Here is a 22,808-nt window from a genome sequence, read left to right as displayed (position 1 = left end):
GCTGCGATTTTCTATGGCCGTAGAAAGCCGTATAATACGGATCAGTTTAATACGGCAGATAGGAGCAGGGGCATAGAGAATAATAGTGCCGTATTTTTTGCGAGTTTTACGGACGTAGTTTCTGCGCTCTTACGTCCGTAAAACTCGCAAGTGTGACGCCGGCCTTACCCCGAGCCTATTTCCATCTTCCTGTCCAGGCCAGATTTTACATTTCTGATCAGTGTCACCTTATGTGGTAATAACTCTGAAAGTCTTCAACATATCCCAGTGATGCTGAGATTGTATTTTATGGAAACAATTAATTTATTTGTGAAAATATCGGAATTGTGATAAAAATTTAGAAAATGTTTTAATTTTTATGCCCTTAAACCAGATAGCAATATCACACAAAATAGTTAATAAATAACATTTACCACATGTCTACTTTACATCAGCATCATTTTTTAAACAACATTTTTTGTTAGAAACTCTTGAAGGGTTAAAAATTGACCAGGAATTTCTCAATTATTCAATAAAATTTATAAAACAAATTTTATTAGGGACCACCTCAGATATGAAGTGAGAGGGGCCTATATGACAGAAAATGCCCCAAAGTGATACCATTTTAACAAATGCATCCCACAGAGTTTTCAAAACCACATTCAATAAGTTTATTAACCCTTCAGTTACTTCACAGGAATTAAAGCAATGTGGAAGGAAAAAATGAAAATTTCTTTTTCCCACAAAATTTTTAATTTAACCCCAAAATGTGCATTTTCACAAGGGTAACAGGAGGGGATGGACCATATAATTTGTTGTGCACTTTCTCCTAAGTAGGCTGAGCACCATATGTAGTGGAAACTACTGTTTGGGGCCATGACAGAAGGCTCAGAAGGGAAGGAGCACAGTTTGATTTTTGGAACACAAATTCTGGAATATATATAAGATGCCATGTCATGTTTGTAGAGCCCCTGATGTGCTAAGTGTAAAGCCCCCACAAGTGACCCCATAGTTGTCATCACTGTGTTGTCCATACATCACTGTTGAATGGCTAGGAAAAGCTAAGAATTTTTTACATGAGAAAGACAGATTCAAGCAGGATTGTAAAACCTAACACGGAGACTAAAAATGTATCCTACACAGTGAAAAAAACAGACCATTGTTCACATGAAAAAAAAAATGTGAAACTTGTTTGCCAACTAGTAGCAAAATGTGTAACTAACTAGTCAAGTGCACTGCGCTTACACCAGTTGGCATCTTGGTTGGTCCAGCCGCGACATAGTAAAACACGTCTGAAGTATAGAAGGGTTAGTTCACTGATTCACCTTCTTATGTTGTAGTCCATGATTAGCTACACAAACTGCCTTGACATTGAAAATATGACGAGGCCAGTTAGCCTGCAAATGGGGTGCGAATAATATTAGTTATGAAAATATTTATGTTTTCTGTAAAGCAAATAAATACAAAATTGAAAGTTAAAGGGGCAATGATGGTTAAAAGTCAATGACTCTTCAGGTAGCATAAGTGTTTATTTCTTCAGTAGATACTACAAATTACAGCCGTGGACTGATGTCTTCATCGAGGTATTCAGTAGATACTACAAATTACAGCCGTGGACTGATGTCTTCATCGAGGTATCATCGATAGAGTACCAATCTAAATTCTTTCTTCTACTCAAAGCTTTACATGTTATTGTGCACAATTTCACCAAGTAATCAGATGGAGCATTTTCCTCTTTGATACATTAACATTATGGATAGCCATGTTGCTTATTTTAAAGTTCTAAAGTTGTCATCCTTTATCTACAACAAATATTCAGCTCAAAAAATTAATCCATCCAATTTATAGCAGAAATACAAGTAAGGTATCTTTTGGCCAAATGTTCATAAAACAGAGATTTAAAACTGTAGGAGATAAATTCAACATTCATTTTACTATATTATGTACTGACAGACAGGAAACAAATTCTAAGCGGGGTGTAGTTTGTTTCTTTGCTTTTTTTAAAATTGGTTTCAGTCGTCATACTCGGAAAGTCATACATTTTTCATTACAACATGTTATGAGGGTTTGCTTAGCTTGATTTTGGGTATGAGCTGTGATTTTTATTGGTTCCATTTTGGGGTATTCCATACAGTTAGCACATCCGCAACGCATAAATGGGAGATGTCTCTAAGGGTTAAAAATACCATTTACACATTGCGTCATAGAGTAGTTTATTTTTTAGGTCCGGTGAGATTTTTTTATTAAACCAGCACACTGCATAATACTCTACAATTCATTGGTTTGTCTTTACCCATCTCCCTGAATACTGTATATAAATCTTAACCCAAAAACAGACCTTTGTTCTAAAACTCAAAATAGTTTGAAACATTTCAAATTCACTGAGAAAGGTATTTCCTCTATTGAAGCATTACAAAATCTATGTACAATTTAAAGTCATTATATAAAATAAGGAGAAATTAAAGTGTATATTTTGTCCAAGCTTAAAACCGGGAACACCTTTAATATTTTAAAATAAATTTATATTGTAGCTTGGTGACTTATATGAAATATTCAAGAAATTTATTTCTCTCCGAATCTATCTCCTCTGTTTCTAACTCATATTGCTTCATTGCAATAAAATATTGAATAAATGGTTCCCCCAAGGATGCTCTGATACATTTGTCTTCTTGTAGTGCAGTCAGTGCATCTTCTAGCTTTAATGGAATAGACCAAGTTTTAAGCTCGGGAAGATCTGTGTTGCTGTTTAGGCTGTCGAAGAAGTTTAGGCCCTTCTTGATGCCATCCAGTCCAGCGGCAACTGTGGCAGCTAGGACTAAGTAAGGGTTTGCCATCGCTGAACATAACTTGTTTTCTACATAAGTTCCGTTCTTGCAGTAGGATTTTACATTGAATGTAGAACCATTATTATTCAATCCCCAGGTAGCAGAGATGTTTTCTTGTGATTCCTTAATATCCTTTGACAAATGTTTTCGGCAAGCAACTCCTGGAGCGACTAAGCAACTAAGTGCTGCAGAATGGAGAAGAAGCCCAGATAACCAGTTTTTACCAATGTCTGAAAGTTCTTGCACATGTTTCCCACTATAAAATAAATTCTTCTTTCCTTGTATGTCCCATAAGCTATGTGATAAGATCCCAGAATTATAGAAACCTACCATATCAGTATAGAAACTTGCTATGCTTCCATGTTTTTTAGCCACTTCTTTGATGGCAGTTTTAAAGGTGAATGCATTGTCAGCTGCCTGCAACCCATAATCAGGTTGAAATGATATCTCCATCTGTCCAGGTCCAATGGAAGAAGAAAAACTTTCAATTTTTCCACCAATGTAGTACATTCCATCAAACAGCTCTTGAATGAATAACTGGTCATGGTCAGTCAATAAAGTCACTGCAGGAAATGAAACTGTTTTGGCATTTATAATTTCAGCCATAGCAAATACACAAAACTCATAGGTGAAAGCAGAATGTAGCAAAAACCCAATTTCCTCAAGCTGATGAAGTAATCGTTTAGCTAAAAATCGTGGAGAGGTGAGAAGCGGATCCCCTAGAAAGGTAAAAGAATCGCAGATCACTCTTGCAGTTTTTTCAGTCCAAGGCAGAATTCGAAAGGTATCTAACTCTGGTTTCAGAATTATGTCACTTTTGAAATGCATTGAGTTGATGTGGTCTACTTCATTGTCCTTTGGGCTCAGAGTCAATTCAAGATAACTGCGAGGCATATAAATGCCACCAATGGCCCTTTCCTGCAAAATATTAGCAAAACGTTATTCTGTTTATAAAATTTATGTGTATGCGTACTTTATGGCAGGACCCTCCACAACGTTCATCTAGAGCCACATATAACTCATGATTCACAGTATGCACAAGTTGTAATACTAAATCTTCTCTTAACCCATAAACCATTGTGTTCAATGTCATACTAAAATACTAATACTAAAATATTTGCAAATTAATAAAAATATTTACCCATGTTAAATTAATACGGCTCCCAATCAGGGGCGGACTGGTCATCAGACAAATGTGGCAAATGCCAAAGGGGTCAGTTCGGTCATGATTTGCTTCAATCGCAACACTTTAGAAGCATGAGTGTCCTCAGGACGCCGACACTGTTAGCGCTGTGCTCCCCCACAGCTGTTATCGGCTTCATGCTCTGACACCCTGGCAGGGGACGTCGATCGGCACGATGTTGTCACTGCATCACACTACATGTATCCATTGAAAGCAAGACAGGATAAAAGAGGGAGCAGAAGCTGTGGCTGGATTAGGGAAGTGTAAGATTTTTTTTTTAGACCTACGGGACGCCATTGTTTGGGCGTTGTGGGCAAACATAATACAATATTGGGCTGTAGGGGAACATCATACTTTTAAGCAGAGCCATTTTACTATATAGAGGTCTGTGGGGAATAATCATACTATATTGGGGCTGTGGGACACCATCATACTATATGGTGCTTGGGGGACCATTCTACTATATGGGGGCTGTGGAAGAACATCATGCTATATGGAGGCTGTGGTGGACCATCATACTATATGGGGACTGTGAGTGTCAATTATATTATATTATATTATGTGGGCTGTGGTGAAATATCATACTTTATGGGGGCTGTAGGGGGATACTATGAAAGGGGCCAATCTTAGTATGTGGAGGTTTGTGCGTGAACCATCATAGTGTATTGGGGATGTGGGGGACCATCATAGTGTATTGGACTGTAGGGACCATTATACTGTATTGGAACTATGGGGGAACATGATAATGTGCAGGGTGACTATCATACTGTATTGGGGCTGTGGGGTCATCGTATTGTGAAGGGGGCTGTGAGGGAACATCATGCTGTGTGAGGGAACCATCACACTAGATGGGGGTCTGTGGGGGGGAGCCGTATTACTGTATTGGGGTTGTGGAGTACCATCATATTGTATAGGGGCTGTGAAAACATCATACTATATTGGGGCTGTGGGTAACCATCATACTGGGCAAGGAGACCATCATACTGTATTGAGGCTATGAAGGACCATCATGCTGTGTGGGGGGGCCATCATATTACAAGGAGGAGGGCTGTGGTGGGGCCAGCATACTGTGCGGGGAATCATAATGTATTGTGACTGTGATGAACATCATACTGTATTGGTGCTTTTGTGGGCCATCATACTGTGCACGGGGACCATCATACTATATGAGGGTCTGTGAGGTGGACTATAATACTGGTTGAGGTTTGTGGTGGGACTATCATACTGTATTGGGGTTGTGTGAGACCATAAAACTCTGTGGTTGGTCATCATGTCCATGTCTTAAAAAAAATTGGGAGCCATGTCCTTGTGTTACTACGCTTATGTTCCATAATAGGACTTTTGCTATAAGGCCCTGTGATGTCTATGTACACTCCTGTATTATTACAATAAAGAGGCACTGTGAGTCATTACTACAAGGAGGCACAATTGGGAATCATTATCATTATCGTGAAAACACATGAGACATTACTATTATTAATATTATAACTAAGGATGGGATGATTGTATTATTATAAGAAGGTTCAGGGTAATTTATTATCTACTATATAATCGTCTAAGGGTCACTTCCGTCTTTCTGTCTGTCCTTCTGTTTTTCTGTCACGGATATTCATTGGTCGCGGCCTCTGTCTGTCATGGAATCCAAGTCGCTGATTGGTCGTGGCAAAACGCCCACTACCATTGCCACGACCAATCAGCAATGGGCGCAGTCCGGCGGCAACATGGCCGCTCCTTCCTCCCCGCAGTCAGTGCTCACTCTGTACTCCCCTCCACTCAGCGCTCACACAGGGTTAATGGCAGCGCTAATGGACCACGTTAAGCCACGGTGTAACGCACTCCATTAACGCTGCTATTAACGCTGTGTGACCAACTTTTTTACTATTGAGGCTGCCTATGCAGCCTCAATAGTAAAAAGATCTAATGTTAAAAATAATTTTAAAAAAATAAAAAATCATCATATACTCACCTTCCGGCGCCTTTCCCACTCCTAGTGACCGGTCCATGCATTGCGATCTCACGAGATGATGACGTAGCGGTCTCGTGAGACCGCTACGTCATCATCTTGCGAGACCGCAATGCACTCTCGAGACCGGAGCGCGAGGAGCGTCAGTAAACGCTTCCTGGATCCAGGGGCCAACGGAAGGTGAGTATATAACTATTTTTTATTTTAAATCTTTTTTTTTTTAACAGGGATATGATGTCCACATTGCTATATACTACGTGGGCTGTGCCACATACTACGCGGGCTGGGCAATGTACTATGCGGGCTGTGCAATATACTACGCGGGCTGGTCAATATACTACGCGGGCTGTGCAATATACTATGTGAATGGGCAATATACTACGTGACTGGGCAATATACTACGTGACTGGGCAATATACTACGTGGCTGGGCAATATACTACGTGACTGGGCAATATACTATGTGGCTGGGCAATATACTACGTGACTGGGCAATATACTACGTGGCTGGGCAATATACTATGTGACTGGGCAATATACTACGTGGCTGGGCAATATACTACGTGACTGGGCAATATACTATGTGGCTGGGCAATATACTACGTGGCTGGGCAATATACTACGTGGCTGGGCAATATACTACGTGGCTGGGCAATATAGTACGTGACTGGGCACTATAGTATGTGACTGGGCAATATATTATGTGGCTGGACAATATAGTACGTGACTGGGCAATATACTACGTGACTGGGCAATATACTATGTGGCTGGGCAATATAGTACATGACTGGGCAATATACTACGTGACTGGGCAATACACTACGTGGTTGGGCAATATACTATGTGGGCTGTGCAATATACTACGTGGACATGCATATTCTAGAATACCCAATGCGTTAGAATCGGGCCACCATCTAGTTAATATTATAAGTAGGCACAGGGGAACACTATTTTATAGGGTGCTGTATGACTAAGGAGATGCAAGGGAGAATTATTACTACGGTGAAGTATAGAGGAAGCATTACTGTGTAGCAGCATATAGGGGGCACTGGACAAAATAGGAGGGCAATGTTACTATATAATATATAGAAGGGGCATTATTACTGTCTATGGCATAGAGTTATAGATGGAAAACGGAAGCCTGGGCCAAATGGAATGGAAAAGGGAAAACGAATGGCTATGATCATCAAGAACCCCACTGATGAGAACCTGTACAGCACACACACACATACAGCTTGTCTAAAACTGATATTACCATTACATGGTCATTGTATGGTGTTAATTTCAGTCCTAGTAGAGTGGTTTTGGTTGATGATGAGTATGGCGGGATTATTACTACTGTATATGCTGGTGATATTTGGTTATGGTCTGGTGGTATTTGTTATACTGCAATATTATTCATGCAATGTTATAATTATTATTTTATTATTATTAAGTCTTATATAGTGGTATTTTTGGAAATATAGGTCTTGTAGTAAATCTTGATTTACAGTGCAGGGTAAAATAAGTACTAGAGACCCCAATCTGGTAATGAAGATTGTACAGATATGGGCTCGTGTACTTTGAAATGAAAGGGTGAATTTTAGTGTTAGGGCAGAGACAGACTGCCATATTTCTCATTCGAGAATCGCATCGCACTGCATGGACAGGCCTGGCACCTCTCCTGACCAGAGCAAGACAGCGTGATGGATTACTGTGCAGCTATCAAGCTCAGGTCAGGAGAGCCGGCAGCCAGTACAAGGTTTACAATGCGATTCTCGCACGAGAAATACGGCAGTCTGTCTCTGCCCTTAGTCCGTCTCTCTCCCAATTTCCACTTAAGTAGTAATTTTTAACTCACATTATTGTGTCCAATGTATTATTAAAACATTTTTGATAACTTAGTTTTTCTATCATACACTGTATTAAAAAACAACATCAGAGATCTTGCCATTTTCATACTGACCACTGGCGCTATTTAAGAATCATAACGTCAGTCCTTTTACAAAGAATTTGCAGCAGTTTCCTTATCATCATAGACAGGATTATAATAACAGCTAACTCCTCTATATACAGCTGATATCCCAGAATCCACCAATCATAATAATTTCACCGCTTCCCCTACCTTCACAATAATCTTAGCACATGCTCATTAGACGCCTCTATTTAAATTATTTAAGTATAGCCCAGTATAGATCTATTGTTATTTATGCAGCATCCTGGAGCTGTTAATAAGGAGTGGTCCAGCAGGGGACAACCTTATAGATGAAATCTGTCCTAGAGTACTTTACTATGGTATATTAACTCCTTAACGACCTATGATGTACATTTTCATCACAGTTCGCTAAAGTATCTATGAAGTCAACTCAGGAGCTGAGTCTGCGTCATAACAGGCCAATGCTGGCTGGGTGACAGAGCTTGCATCTCTCTGTATTTGCAGCAACTGGAGATAGCTCTGATCACTGCATCTTTACCATTTAAATGTCGCTGTCAATCTCTGACAGCAAAATAGAGGTTAGGTCATTGCAAGTATGCGCTCACCGGCTCCCATCAGCCCCCAATGATTATGCTGGAGGGGTTACAATGGCAGCCGGTGGCCTGCTGCAAGCCATTGTAACTACCATCTTTGTCCATCTGTTAACTTAAGAGAACTGCAATTTCACTATTTTTACAATTCTGACCACTGTCACTTTATGTGGTAATAACTCTGGAACGCTTCAACGGATCCCACTGATTCTGAGATTGGTTTTTCATGACATATTGTACTTCATTAAGGTGGTAACATTTCTTCAATATGACTGGCGTTTTTTTTTTTTTAATGAAATTTGGCAAAAATTTGAAAAATTTTACAATTTTCAAACTTTTATTACCTTAAATTAGAAAGATATGTCACAAAAAATAGTTAGTAAATAACATTTTCCACATATCTACTTTACATCAGCACAACTTTTTAAACATTTTTTTTTTTGTTAGGAAGGTATAAGGGTTAAAATTTGACCAGTGAGTTCTCATTTTTCCAACAACATTTCCCAAACCATTTATTTTTAGGGACCACATAACATTTGAAGTGACTTTGAAGGGCACATTTGAAGTGACACCATTCTAAAAACTGCACCCCTCAAGGTGTTCAAAACCAAATTCAGGAAGTTTCATATTTAACTTTTTTAATTTAGACCCACATTTTTTTTCACAAGGGTAACAAGAAAAAATGGACCCCAAAATTAGTTGTGCAATTTTTCCTAAGCATTCCAAAACCCCATATGTTGGGAAAAAACGACTGTTTGGGTACACAGCAGAGCTTGGAAAGGAAAGAGCACCATTTGACTTTTTGAATGTAAAATTTGCTGAAATAATTAGTGGACACCATGATGCATTTGGGGAGCCACTAATGTACCTAAACTGGAGACTCCCCACAAGTGACTCCATTTTGGAAACTAGACCCCTCAAGGAACTTATCTAGATGTATGGTGAGCACCTTGAAACCCCAAGTGCTTCACAGAAGTTTATAACATTGAGACATGAAAATAATAAAAGCACAATTTTCACACAAAAAATGTTTTTTAGCCCAAAATTTTACATTTTCATAAGGGTAACATGAGAAATTGTACAATACAATTTGTTGTAGAATTTCTCTTGAGTATGCCAATATGCAATATATGGAGGAAAACTACTGTCTGTGTGCACCGCAGGGCTTGGAAGGGAAGGAGCACCATTTGACTATTTGAATGCAAATTTGGCTGGAATTGAGAGCAGATGCCATGTCATGTTTGGGGAGTCCCTGATGTGCTTAATCAGTGGAATCCCCCACAAATGCCTTCATTTTGGAAACCAGACTACTCAATGAATGTATTTAGATGTGTGGTGAGCACCTAGAACCTCCAGGGACTTCACAGAAGTTCATAATATAAAGCTGTAAAAATAAACAAAAATCACATTTTTTCCACATAAATGTTCTTTGAGCCCCAATTTTTTTTATTTTCATAAGGGTGGCAGGAGAAAATAGAGCCAAACATTTGTTGTGCAATTTCTCCTGAGTACGCAAATATCCCATATGTGGGGGTAAACAACCTTTGGGGTGCACGGCAGGGCTAAAAAAAAAAGGAGTGACGTTTTGGAATGCAGACTTTGATGGGCTGGTCTGTGGGTGTCATGTCGTATTTGGAGAACCCCTGATGTGCCTAAACAGTTGAAAACTCCCACAAGTGATTCAACTTTGGTAAGTATACCCCTCAAGGAAGTTATCTAGATATGCAATGAGCACCTTGAACCCACAGGTGCTTCACAGAATTTTACAACATTAATCTGTGAAAATTAAAAAATATATATTTTTCCCACAAAAATGTTTTTTAGCCCCAATCTTTTTCATTTTCACAAGGATATCAAGAGAAAATGGACCCCAAAATTGGTTGTGCAATTTCTCCTGAGTACGCCAATACCCCATATGTGGTCTTAAACAACTTTTAAGGCACAGTGAAAAGCTCAGAAGGCAAGAAGCATCATATTGGAGTTCAGAATGTATTGGACTGGTTTGAGGGTGCCATATTACATTGACAGATCTCCTGAGGTGCCAGGACAGCAGAACCCCACATAAGAGACCCCATTTTAGAAACGACACCTCTTAATGAATTAATCTAAGGGTGTAGTGATCATATTGATACCACAGGTGGGTAACTGAATTTTATACCATTGGGCAGTAAAGAAAAAATAATTACATTTTTACCACCAAAATTTTGTTTTAGCTCCGGATTTTACATTTTCACTCTGGGAAATGGGTAAAAATAATACCAAAATTTGTCCCACATTTTTTGCTGAATGTAGAAATACCACATACAGTATGTGGCTGTACAGTACTGCTTAGCCATACAGCGAGACTTGGGAGGGACAAAGCACTATTTGCCTCCTGGAGCACTGATTTTCCTAGAATATTTTGAGGACTCCATATACAGAGCCACTAAGAGCAGAATACCCCTTCAAGTGAGCCCATTTTGGAAATTATACCCCTTTGGAAATTGGAATGTCTTTGTTCTACCAGTAACATGGAAGCTACCTATATTTCCACTGACTGGTGATCGATGGGATCACATTTATCCTGTGCTCTACGCTGAGCACTTACATAGGAGTTTCCATCTAAATCTCCCAGTGAAATTCAGTTGAAACCCCGATGGATCCATTCCGTATGATGAGGCAGCAGAGTTACTCTGGACTTCATTTGACCTCTGTTCAGTGGTATCCTTCTTATCAGAAGTGCCCAAAAACTGTGTCTGATGGCACTTTTATGTGAACATCATAGGCCAGATGGCATTCACAGTGTCTCCTTCTGCCTCATTATAGGGAATCTTCCGCCAGGGGTTCCATCTGAATCACGTATTTCAGAGATTTACACAGAAACTCCCGGTGTAAGTACTCAGCACAGAGAGCAGGATAAGGACTCCTGGCAGTGAGTGCTTGGGGTCACCTGTCAGAATCAGCTGACAACTGGCCGCGTTTGTGCTCCAGGATGTACGTCCATACGTCCAAGGTCGTGAAGTGGTTAAATTACTCTCTTTTTCCCCCTTCAAAAATAAAGAAATTTAAACTAAAAAAGATAAGCATATTTGGTATAGCTGTGTCCCAAAAAAATTAATCTATCAACAAATTGCAAATCTGCAAAAACCCTAGTCCATGCCCTCATCATCTCCCGCCTTGACTACTGCAACCTCTTGCTCTCTGGCCTCTCCTCTAACACTCTCGCACCCCTCCAATCTATTCTAAACTCTGCTGCCCGACTAATCCACCTGTCCCCCCGCTATTCCCTGGCCTCTCCCCTCTGTCAATCCCTGCACTGGCTCCACATTACCCTAAGACTCCAGTTCAAAACCCTAACCATAGCATATAAAGCCATCCACAGCCTGTCTCCACCATACATCTGTGATCTCGTCTCCCGGTACTTACCTGCACGCAACCCTGTGCCCCTAACAGACGCAGGTGTAATCGCAATCCACCAGCGGCTGTTAGCATGTTAAATGTCATCAATCTCTGACAGTGGCATTTAACATGAACGCACCAGAAGCGATTCACAAACCCCACCCATCGTCGTCCCTGTCACAAGATCGCTAGACACTGATGGGTTGGCATGACAATCGGGGGTCTGCAGGAGAGCCTCGTGGATGTCTTTGTAGATCTGTTATGAGCTCCGTCCCATGGTCAGCGTTCATAAGCAGATGATCATTTCTGCTACACAAAGCAGGGCTGGAGTCCTGCTATATGTAGCACAAGTGATCAGAAGATTGCAGCTTCAAGTCTCCTATGAAGACTATAGAAGGAAGTAAAAAGTAAAAAAAAATGTTAAAAAAGTTCAAATCACCCCCCTTTTGCCCCAAAATAAAAAATAGACTTACTTAGTATTGCTGTGTTCAGAAATGCCTGATCTATCAAAATATAAAAATAATTAATCTGGTCGGTGAGCAGTGTAACGAGAAAAAAAATTAAAAAAAATAAAAACGCCAGAATTACAGGTATTTTTGGTTGCTGCAACATTGCAATAAAATGCAATAACAGGTGATCAAATGATTATGCCTTCCCCAAAATGGTATAGATAATGACGTCAGCTTGACGCACAAAAAATAAGCCATTACCCAGCCCCAAATCCTGAAAAAGGAGATGCTACGGGTCTTGGAAAATGGTGACCTTTTTGTTTCCTTTAATTTGCATTTTTTTTTTCACCACTTAAATAAAAAACAACCTATACATGTTTGGTGTCTATGAACTCGTTATGACTTGGAGAATCACAATGGCAAGTCAGTTTTCCACATTTAGTGAACATAGTAAATACAAAAATATTAATTGTGTAATTGCCATTTATTTTGCGATTTCAAATCACTTGGAATTTTTTTTGTTTTACAGTACACTATATGGTAAAACCCAATGGTGTCATTGAAAAGTACAACTCATCCCGCAAAAAACTAGCCCTCACATGGCCATATTGACGGGAAAACTAAAAAAGTTATAGCTCTGGGAAGAAGGGGAGCAAAAAAAAACGCAAAAACAAAAAAATCACCAAGGTGGTCAAGTAGTTAAAATAAAGATAAAGTATTCAACCCCTTTAAAAGGTTAAGGCATCAACCTCAAAAACTAGAATTCTACATGCAAAATAAAATAATGTCATACTTATATTTGTTACAGTGTGGATTATTCTATAACAATAACATACGCAAAATAAAGATTTTCTGTGATACAAATACAGCCAAATAGTTTCCCCATAGGAACAGAACAACCTTAAAAAAATAAAGGACAAAGCTATGAGTTCTCCTGTTTCTCTGTGGTCTTCACATTGAAGAATTTACTTTTCCTTTGTTTGTAACACAAGGTAGAAACATAGCAGTCACAGAGGAGCTTCCTTGCTGGCCTATCCAAAAAGTGGAATGGTATGGCCCATGTTCACCTTTTTAGTCAAATAAACCCCAGGATAGTTGAAGTAACTTCTCAGTGTGAGTGTCCCATATTGAGAAGAGTGTGGTGGGGCAGAGATGAGAACAACCTGTCTATGTCCAATGGCCTGAGGTGGATGGATTACAAAAATCAATCTGGCTGTATCTTGAACTTTAAGGAGACAGTCAACTAAAGGGAGTTACGGAAATGTCATGGCACAATGAGAAGCTATTCAGATCTCAGCCATTAATGGTTGACAAGGGAAAAAAACATTAATATCTGAATACTGGTCTTACTTGGAAAAAACGTGCAGGAATTGTTTTAGACCTGGACACTCCATGCAAATCGGCAGCTTCAAATCTCACAAATCGTACATCTTCTCTAGCAATCTGCTGCTTAATCTGTTCAACAGAAGAAACTAACTGAAGAGGATTTTGACTTCCATTGGAAGCTGAATAAACCTGTTTACTGCCGGAACAACTGCTTTCTGAAATAAAAGCAAGAATAATATTATACAATGCACGAAGAACATGTCCTATACAGTACATGTGGTCTGTAAAGGCCGAAACAGGGTGTCATCGGATGTTCTTCTGATTACACACCATTCCAGGCATTTGACCACTGCAGACAAACACTTACTTAGTAGTCAGGTGACAAGACATCATTGCTTTTTGTTCTGGCACAGACTAACAGAGTGGGGATAGAGCAGGTGAGTATGACTGATTTCAATATTTTTAAACAATTTAATTACTAGCCAATTAAGGAAATTAATTAAGGGAAATAAAAATTATACATTGCCTTTAACATAAAAACATTTACTTTTACAGTGAACATTTAGTTTTACACCAGAACAATCAAATCATTTATTCATGGTATTATGTATATAAAGTTCTGATTTGAAAAACCAAAAATCAAAGACTTTACAATTAAAGGGGACGTCTGCCCATAGGGTACAAACCTGCAGTTACTCACAGACAAAAACAGTCTCGTTACCTTGTCTCGCTGGGATGGCTTTTATGCTTTATCAAAATAGTGTTAACTAAGTACCCTATGTTTTTTATATGTACTATTATTATTTACTTGCTTACTCACTACTGGGTACATGGTCATTTAGTTTTTTTGTTGGGTTTTATCTGTGAAATGGCCCAGGTGTGAACGTGCTCCTGCACATTGGATATATACTAACTTATGATCCGGCGTAAAATTACCATTGTAAATTTTTAAAAATAATAATTGCCGAATTGTACTTTTTTGCAATTTTGCCACAATTGGACTTTTCCCACTTCCATAGTACATTGCATGATAAAATGAATGGTGTAATTTAAAAGTAAAACTCATCTCGCAAAAAAACAAGCCCTCATATGGCTTGGTCAATGGAGAAATAAAAAGTTATGGCTCTTGGAAGAAGAAGCAAAAAAAACAAAAATGCAAAAATGGCAAGAAGCCATGGTGCAAAGGGGTTAAAGAGGTGGCAACATGAGGACATAGTATGTGGGAAAGTATGCAGAAGGGGTCATTTTTTGTGCAAGAAGCACTGTGAGGTGCAATTGTTTGGTCAGGGGCACATCATAAGGTAAATATTTTTATCCACAAACATTATAATCACATCGATATTTTTAAGGGCGCCATGTCGAGATGTGCAGCAGAAGACCGGAGAGTATGGAAGTCTGCAAAGACAAGCTGTGGATATGAAAAGTCATCATGGCACCTGGACCAGATGGGGAAGAAAAAAAAAGAGAACAACTCCAAATCAAAGATGTCACCTATAAGGTATTTGGTTGTAAATGTTTATTGGTGATACTGCCTGCGTCTCATTAGTACTGTGGTTCCTGTATCATCAACAGCATGATGATTGCTGTTGACAACTTAAAGTATCTCTTTACCATTATTTAGGACATACTGTGAGTTTTAAGTTCATGCAATACAATTTTATATGGAGCTGATCTAACATTGCAATTGATGTACTAATTTTGGCCATGTATTAATGGGCTAATGTTGATTCTGGAGCTGTATCCATGTACAGGTGGTGGTTTTGGTGATGTATTGATGTACTGATTGTGGCCATGTGCTGTAGTCATGTACTGATGGTGGTTCTGGTGCTGTAATCATATACTGATGATGGTTCTGGTGCTTTAGTCATGTGCTGATGATGGTTCTAATGCTGTAATCATATACTTATGGTGGTTCTGGTTATGTATTCATGGAATGGTGGTGGTTCTGGTTTTATGTTCATGTACTGATGGTGGTTGTGATGCTGTATTTCTGTAATGTTTTTGGTTCTGGTGATGTATTCTTTCACTTATGATAGTTCTGTTGATTTATACCGGTACTAATGGGGACTCTGGTGATGTATTCCTGTACTAAAGGTGGTTGTGATGCTATATTTCTGCACTATTGGTGGCTCTAGTGATATATTCCTGTAATGATGGTGGTCTGGTGCTGTGTTCCTATACTGTTATTGGTTCTGATCCTGTATATCTGTAGCAATCCATAACTTGTCAGATAATGTGATACATAGCTATGTTAATAAAGTTTTGTCTGATCTGCTAAGTTAAGGGTTACTACATCTGTATTTATGTTAGAAGCATTAACTATAACATTAAGCACTGTAGCATATAAAATTGTAGCCGTGGATAATATACTCACTGTCAAGATTCAGTGAGGCTGACAGGTACCATTGGTCTTCACCTGACCACTCATATACTTATATACTTACAGTTACATGTGGACAAGGTTCTCTTACAGCTTCTCTCAATAAGGATGGGACAGGAGTTTTTCACTAACATTGAGAGAATTAGGAACAGCAGCTAGATGACATTTGACTGAAATATGCAAATTGCATATGAGTGATCACATGACAGCTAGTCAAACTGTTTAAGCTGTGCATAGGCTAAAGTGTTAAACTGATTTTTTTGCGCCTAGTGCGGAAAACCTAGGTGCAGCTCTACCTACTGTTTAGTCTGCTTGATCTCTGGCTTTCCTGCGACTATGTTTCAGGATTATACCTTGGTTAGATTCCATCTACCTGCCTTAATGTTTATGAACCCCAAGTTGTTACTGATCTGACTAATGTCTTATTACCAGAGCTAAAAAAATGGGTCCACTCCAGATGTCTGTACCTGAACATTCCCTGCAGTAAATTCAAGATTTTTGCAGAGAAAATAAAGGATGAAAATCAGCGAGTCTATTCAACCCCACCATCCAAATGTACCCAGCTCAAACCAGATTGATGCTTTGTCTGGTCTACTGATACACTTACTATAACAATTGTTTTGTTCTGATTTCATACACAAAATACTGACATGAAAACAAGGCAAATATTTTATTGCATGAGAATTTGCATGTGGATTTTACCATGGTGCTGGTAGTTTTGAAATTGTCTTTCAACCTTTAATCTGCATGAAGTACTAAATCATTTTAACCAGTAGTAACTTTTGAAAACATGAAAAACTCTACACCCATATAACAGATATGTAAATGGATAACATATCAAGAACATTATTACTAAATTGATCAGCTACTGGACAACACTAATCACACAATATGGTGATATTATATGGATCATGGCTTAATGGAAATATGAAATCCGTATTCTTACCATCAGTAGAGGGATGATCAAACTTGATACCAGCAGTATTGTTTGACTTATTAGGTATTATATTCTGTTTTCCCTCAAATGACTGAATTGGCTGCATCAATTGTTCATCTTTTTGTGACTCCCCGTGATCTGGTAAAATCTGTCCCATCAACAGGTCTTGCCGTTCATTCTCTTCGGGAGTTTTCGTGGATTGTAACTTTTGGATTTCTTTCTTATTTGGCATAAATGTTTCAAAAGTTAAGCCAGACTTTTCACTTGGATTCTCACTTCGGGTTGGGGGGCGTATCAAAGTTCTGCTAGTTGTGGATTTTGGAGTCCATTTATTTTTAGGAATAGTCAGTGGGCTTTCCTTAACGATGCTTTTTAACTCTTTCAATGTCTCTTTAGGTATGGCCAATCCCAGAGGAAAAAGATCTTCACTTGGCTTTTCATTAATGTTTTTAGAACTTTGTTTAGAGTTTATGTTTTCTTCTGGCACATTCTTAACAGTTTTGGTGGTAGCAGTGTGTATAGACACCACGGATTCCATTCTTTGCTTCTCTTGTTCTGCTTTAGATGACTCATCTCCTCGGTCATCTTTTTGTGTAGTACTTTGTCTTTTATCCTTGAGAAGTAGTTTAGTAGACATATCAGATGCTTGAAAATAATTTTCCATATCATTATGTATGCCTTCAAAATAATAATTATTTATGGAACTTACAGAATGGCAAGTATTTGTTTTCTCCCACTCTAATGGAGGCAAGTATTTGCCGGTAACTTTTACTCCTCTCCGCCTTCTAAGACTTGATATCACGCTGCCATCTACTTCATCACATTTAATGTAGCTTGGATCCTAAAGTAAATTTTTAAAGCTGTTAACAAAAGTTACTTTTATGAATCTATTGCTTATATATGATGATGATATGCCATTATGTCACTTGACTGCTCTCAAGCTCCAGAGCATTCTGCACTGATCTACCCTTCACATTCTAAATCAGGGGTGGGGAAACTTTTTTCTGCCAAGGGCCATTTGTCAAGCTTGGAATGGCCCACAGGAGAACAGGAGAATCCTCCGGTGGGCCCTTGAGCAAGAGTGGGCCACAGCCCTCTTATTAGACCAGTAGTTGGCACAATATATTAGAATCACTATGTACAGACACAGGCAACATCTTATCCATTTAACAATCTACCCAGCTCATTGTTGTATCAATTTGTGATTGAGGATAATGTCACATTTGCATGTAGCTGAAAGGTGGGGCCCTGGAGTTGATTGATGGGCCCTTGGTACCCCAGTCCAACACTAGATATTTATACCATCCTTTGGGGGGTGTACAGTCACCTGTTATAAGTAACAATCCTAAAAGCCAATATTTTAACGAGCCAATCCATATGACTTAGGATAAAAGCCAAACCAGAATCTCAGTTTACAGACACGTTGTTTCAGGGTTTTGCCCTTCATCAGTGCAAAGCATGAGATCTGATTTGGCTAGGCGAGAGGCTTAAGACTGGGATCTAAGGGGTAGCATTTCTTCTTTTGCAGAGTGACAAGCCAGTCCTTCATTATAAACACTCTTTTGCTATACTACTTTGTGTTCACTTGTACTCCTGGTGCATTGGTCTGTGAGAAACCAAGTGGTGTTTAGTGCGGATGCTCTTAACAGCACATGATCAACTACTGTATGAATGTTTAGATCTATGGGATATATAACTTGTTGCTCTATGGATTTTCAAGAGGACGAACAATTGTATTCTGGAAATACTGGATGAAATTTTCCCAATCTGGCAAGATATGCACCTTAGTGTACACCTATCCCTCTTCAAAGATGGAGCCGCTGACCTTTCACACATGAGGGAGGATGTGCAAGGATCTTATGTTGATCATAATGCTCTACCCTCGCACAACGTGGCGTGGGTAGATGACTAAAGTACAAGTACACTGCATAGGTGCAATTTGACTTTTACTGTGTTGCCCTTTTCTCGTTGGTAACTTAGCACCTGCTGGGCGTGGTGTTTAGCTATGTTATAGGACAATGGATTTTCCATGGGGTGAGTCCCTGACCTATTATTATAATGTGTGCACACACTTACTATTTATTAATCAATTCATGTGTTTATGTATTTTATGATCCACTTTATTGATTTGAAAAATATATAATGTTTTATTACCACTGTCACATTCTTTATAGAATGTCCACTGTGTACTTCATGCTTTATTAATGGCAATATTGAGTAATTATTAATCACTATTTATGAGATGATGCATGTGGCATACTATGTAAGGCCTCTCATTTTTACCCTATGACAGCTTGAGAAAGGTTCCAGGAACATTCTGAAACATTGCTATTGGATATGCACTAATAAAGGAACCTTAGTATTTTTTTCACTTATTAGAGGAGTGCTGACGTTTTTTTGGATATTAACTAGTGGTAACTATAGCTATATTTTCAATACCAGTACTTTTTTCCTGCATTTCTGTGCCTTTTTTGACAGTTTATAAAGAAGCCTCTGGAGAGAAACACCATGCCTATAGCATGCTGTTTGATAAAAATGCGACTGTCCTAAAGAAAATGATATAAAAATGTCAGGAACCAAAATGCAGTACATACAGCATTTTTAATACATTGCTATAAACCTTTAACCCTCACCTGATTGCATCTTTTTGCACAAAAAAGTAACTAAACAGGAAAATACTGTGTAATTTCAGCTGTAGTTAAAGATGCCAGGCAGCAGGTATGTGAGTTGATGGGACAAAAAGGTGAGATCTCCGCTTTCCTCAATTTAATTTTTAATGTGATTTTCCTGTGCAGTTCTCTCATCAAACGTTTTCTATTTTCTTTTACATTTTCACACTTCGATCCTCTCCAAATCTCAGCATTTGACTATTTATACCCTTTGTATACTTATAACAGTCTAGGGCTAGGAATAACTGGTTTAGCTTGAATGGAAAAAGTATCATAAAATATACATTGATATATTCATAGCATTTTATGTGTCAAATCTATGTCAAAAATATTTTTCCTAACATTATTGAAATTCATAGTCTATCACTGTAATTAATACTGGTATAAAAAAAGTTCTATATTGTTATTTATACTCAACAACACAAATGTATATATACAAAAATGTAAAATAAAATATTCAATATATCATTCTTTTTGGTTAGGTATTAATTTGATTTTAAAATGTTGAATTTTTGTATTCATGTAGTTTAGCGCCATGCTATTATTCTGCGAAAGAGAATACGAAAAGTGATACAAAAGTATTATGATTTATTGTAAAAATGAACAAACCCGCGTTACAAAAATATAACACTGAAATCAAAGAAACTGAAAATCTAAAATCTAAAACTGTAACATACCTCTGTCGTGTTTATATCATCGTCCATTCCAGTTGCATGTTAGTTCACGTCACCATCTGGAACCGAACAGAACTGATGATCCACAAAATAAAAAGGATCTGTGGCCAATATTTATAGGCAAGTTCATAATATAGCTATTCTAGAAAGCTATTAAAGCGCTGAGATACACATGAGCTTTGTGTGCTGGAATAATGTTGAAGCCGTCAAATAATAGCACATTTTCAACTGTCAGGATCGAACAATGAAAACAAAAGCCACAAAAGGCTGACTGATCATTCTACGTAAGCAAAACACTTTTTTGGAACAAAGTTTAATTCTAGAAACTGTGCTGCCTGCTTGGATAACTGACTTTACATGAATGGGTATAATTTTAGCTATACACTGTGACAGAATTGCTGATTTTGGCATCTGAATTTGCAGATTCTTGTAAAGTAGTAGTGTTGCACAGAGGCCAGGGTTCTTTCCTATAGATTTGAGCTTTCAAAACCTGGACCTGCTAAGGAAGTTCTCTCTCCTGTACTGACCAATGGAAGTTCAATGTGAGTGAATGGGGAATTGCAGCTCACAAATTAAAAGTATTAGAAGTTACCTTGTAGTTAAAAAAAATAAATATAATTGCTTGCTCTGCATTTTATTATTTTAATATCTTCCTTACACAATCAGTGTTTCTTCCATTTGTGTTTTAATTTCTGTCTTTAAAGAGCCATAAGTTGTAAAGTTTAAAGAAATAAAATAATAATAATAATCTTTATTTTTATATAGCGCTAACATATTCTGCAGCGCTTTACAGTTTGCACACATTATCATCACTCTCCCCAATGGGGCTCACAATCTAAATTCGCTATCAGTATGTCTTTTTAAATGTGGGAGGAAACGGGAGACCCCGGAGGAAACCCACGCAAACACAGAGAGAACATACAATCTCTTTGCAGATGTTGTCCTTGGTGGGGTTTAAAGTGAGCCACCGTGCTGCCCTTATGTACCTTATAATGCACTTAAAGGGAATTTACTGGGACTTCATTATTGGTAACCTATCCTGTAGCTCCTCCATTACCATAGCTGAGGAAAGTGCTAGGAAGGTGGGAAAACATAACAAACCAACTGCCGCGGTCATGTGGCTAAGTGCTATGGGTTGGGAAAAGCCTGTCGACCTTACACTATAAAATGTTCACCATGGTGCTCAACTGTGGAGACCTTGAACTGGACAACAACAGTCAAGCAACTAGGGAAGGGCAAAGTCAGATCCAAACTAATCAGGACAAGGATGACATGAGGGTGAAACCAACATGAAGGCCCAATTGCTGATGCAGTCGGTGATGAAAAGGGCTACTTAAGCTGCAAAGGAAAATATACCATTGGAACGTGGAACGTGAGAGGGATGAACAATGGAAAGCTGGAAATTATAAACTGGGAGATGGAAAGAACAAGAGTAGACTTATTGGGAGTCCGTGAACTGCATTGGATTGGATCTGGGGACTTCGGCTCAGATTATTACACCATTATACAGGCAAAAACATATAAAGGGAGTTGCCATTGTTGTCCACAGAATTATCACAAGGTAAATACAGAGCTGCCAGTACATCAATGATGGGGTCATGTCCATCCACATGAGTGGGAAACCTCTGAGTGTGCTCATCATCCAAGACTATGCACCAACAGAGCATTCAACAGAACCCCAAGAATGGACATTATCCACATCATGGGTGACTTCCATGCCAAAATTAGAGAATGAGAGGATGTAGGAGTGGTTGGCAGATATTGCCTAAGAAAATGAAGTTGGGGGCTGAATTTTGTAATTCTGTCATGAGAACAAGCTTAGAATCACCAACACCTTATTCACTCAGCTGATGTGACGCCTCTGCACCTGAACATTCTTAAATGGACATTTTCGTAACTAGAGTTTTCATAACTCATGTAAGGCGTGCTGGCCAAAGAGGGATGCTGCAGCACCACTGCCTACAAGAGGAAATTGCAGTGGAGCTGCAGGATCCTGTCCTCAGCTTCCCATTTTCTTAGCGACACAGGCAAGCACAACTGTCAGCATGCAGCATGTGCCTATGTCATTTAGAAATAGATTAAGAAAGGAGGAGATGCATGCTCAAATAATAGGGAACACCCAAAGATTAGTAACACAATTTTATTAGCAACAACACATGCAATGAAACAGACTAATAAAGGCATTTAAAAAAACAAAACATGGTTGAATACCTAGTTATGTCCATGATGTGGCAATAATCAACCTCCACTAAATTCAATCAGCCGTATAACAGTACATGGCTCCAGTTAAAGCATAGCATAGCATTTAAGGAAACATGATACTAGTAAGAACATGAATATGCAACCCTATTATATGGGCATACCAATAGACCCATAGAAGTGCAAAGTATCAAACAAAAGACTAAACAGCCAAAGGCTATAAACCCATATTCACAGCACCATGTTACAAGCCAACATCTCAGTAAGAGGATAGCAGTTTGGTTAAGAAAAATAGTACATTTCTTCTTCGCATGCATGGCTCCAGACACAAATCCTTTATCT

At 38.7% G+C, this 22,808-nt stretch overlaps 1 protein-coding gene across 2 annotated transcripts; it reads right to left on the bottom strand.

Annotated features, from left to right (window-relative positions):
• Positions 1–1,493: 1,493 nt before the first annotated feature.
• Positions 1,494–20,375, bottom strand: LGSN (lengsin, lens protein with glutamine synthetase domain). 2 transcript variants are annotated; one of them, XM_069726693.1, is made up of 5 exons: positions 20,271–20,375; positions 17,634–17,765; positions 16,934–17,537; positions 13,632–13,822; positions 1,494–3,722 (listed from the first exon to the last, which is right to left on the bottom strand). In XM_069726693.1, the coding sequence occupies exons 1-5, from the start codon at positions 20,295–20,297 to the stop codon at positions 2,520–2,522; spliced, it is 2,157 nt and encodes a 718-aa protein (XP_069582794.1). In that variant the 5' UTR covers positions 20,298–20,375; the 3' UTR covers positions 1,494–2,519. The 2 variants fall into 2 exon arrangements, with proteins under 2 accessions (XP_069582794.1, XP_069582793.1); XM_069726692.1 differs by having other exon boundaries at positions 16,934–17,765.
• Positions 20,376–22,808: the final 2,433 nt, after the last annotated feature.

This window comes from Ranitomeya imitator, chromosome 5 (genome assembly GCF_032444005.1).
Source record: "Ranitomeya imitator isolate aRanImi1 chromosome 5, aRanImi1.pri, whole genome shotgun sequence".
Classification (NCBI taxonomy): Eukaryota; Metazoa; Chordata; class Amphibia; order Anura; family Dendrobatidae; genus Ranitomeya; species Ranitomeya imitator.
Note: the sequence above shows the minus strand (reverse complement) of the source record. Positions and strands in the feature narration are given on the sequence as shown.

Bases quoted from the DNA above. Each gene is read 5' to 3' on its own strand.
- LGSN (XM_069726692.1), bottom strand. From the start codon at position 20,297: ATGGACGATGATATAAACACGACAGAG. The intron at 17,766-20,270 runs GTATGTTACAGT...AATTTACTTTAG, and splicing joins ATGATATAAACACGACAGAG to GATCCAAGCTACATTAAATG. The intron at 13,823-16,933 runs GTAAGAATACGG...CTTTTATTTCAG, and splicing joins TGATCATCCCTCTACTGATG to AAAGCAGTTGTTCCGGCAGT.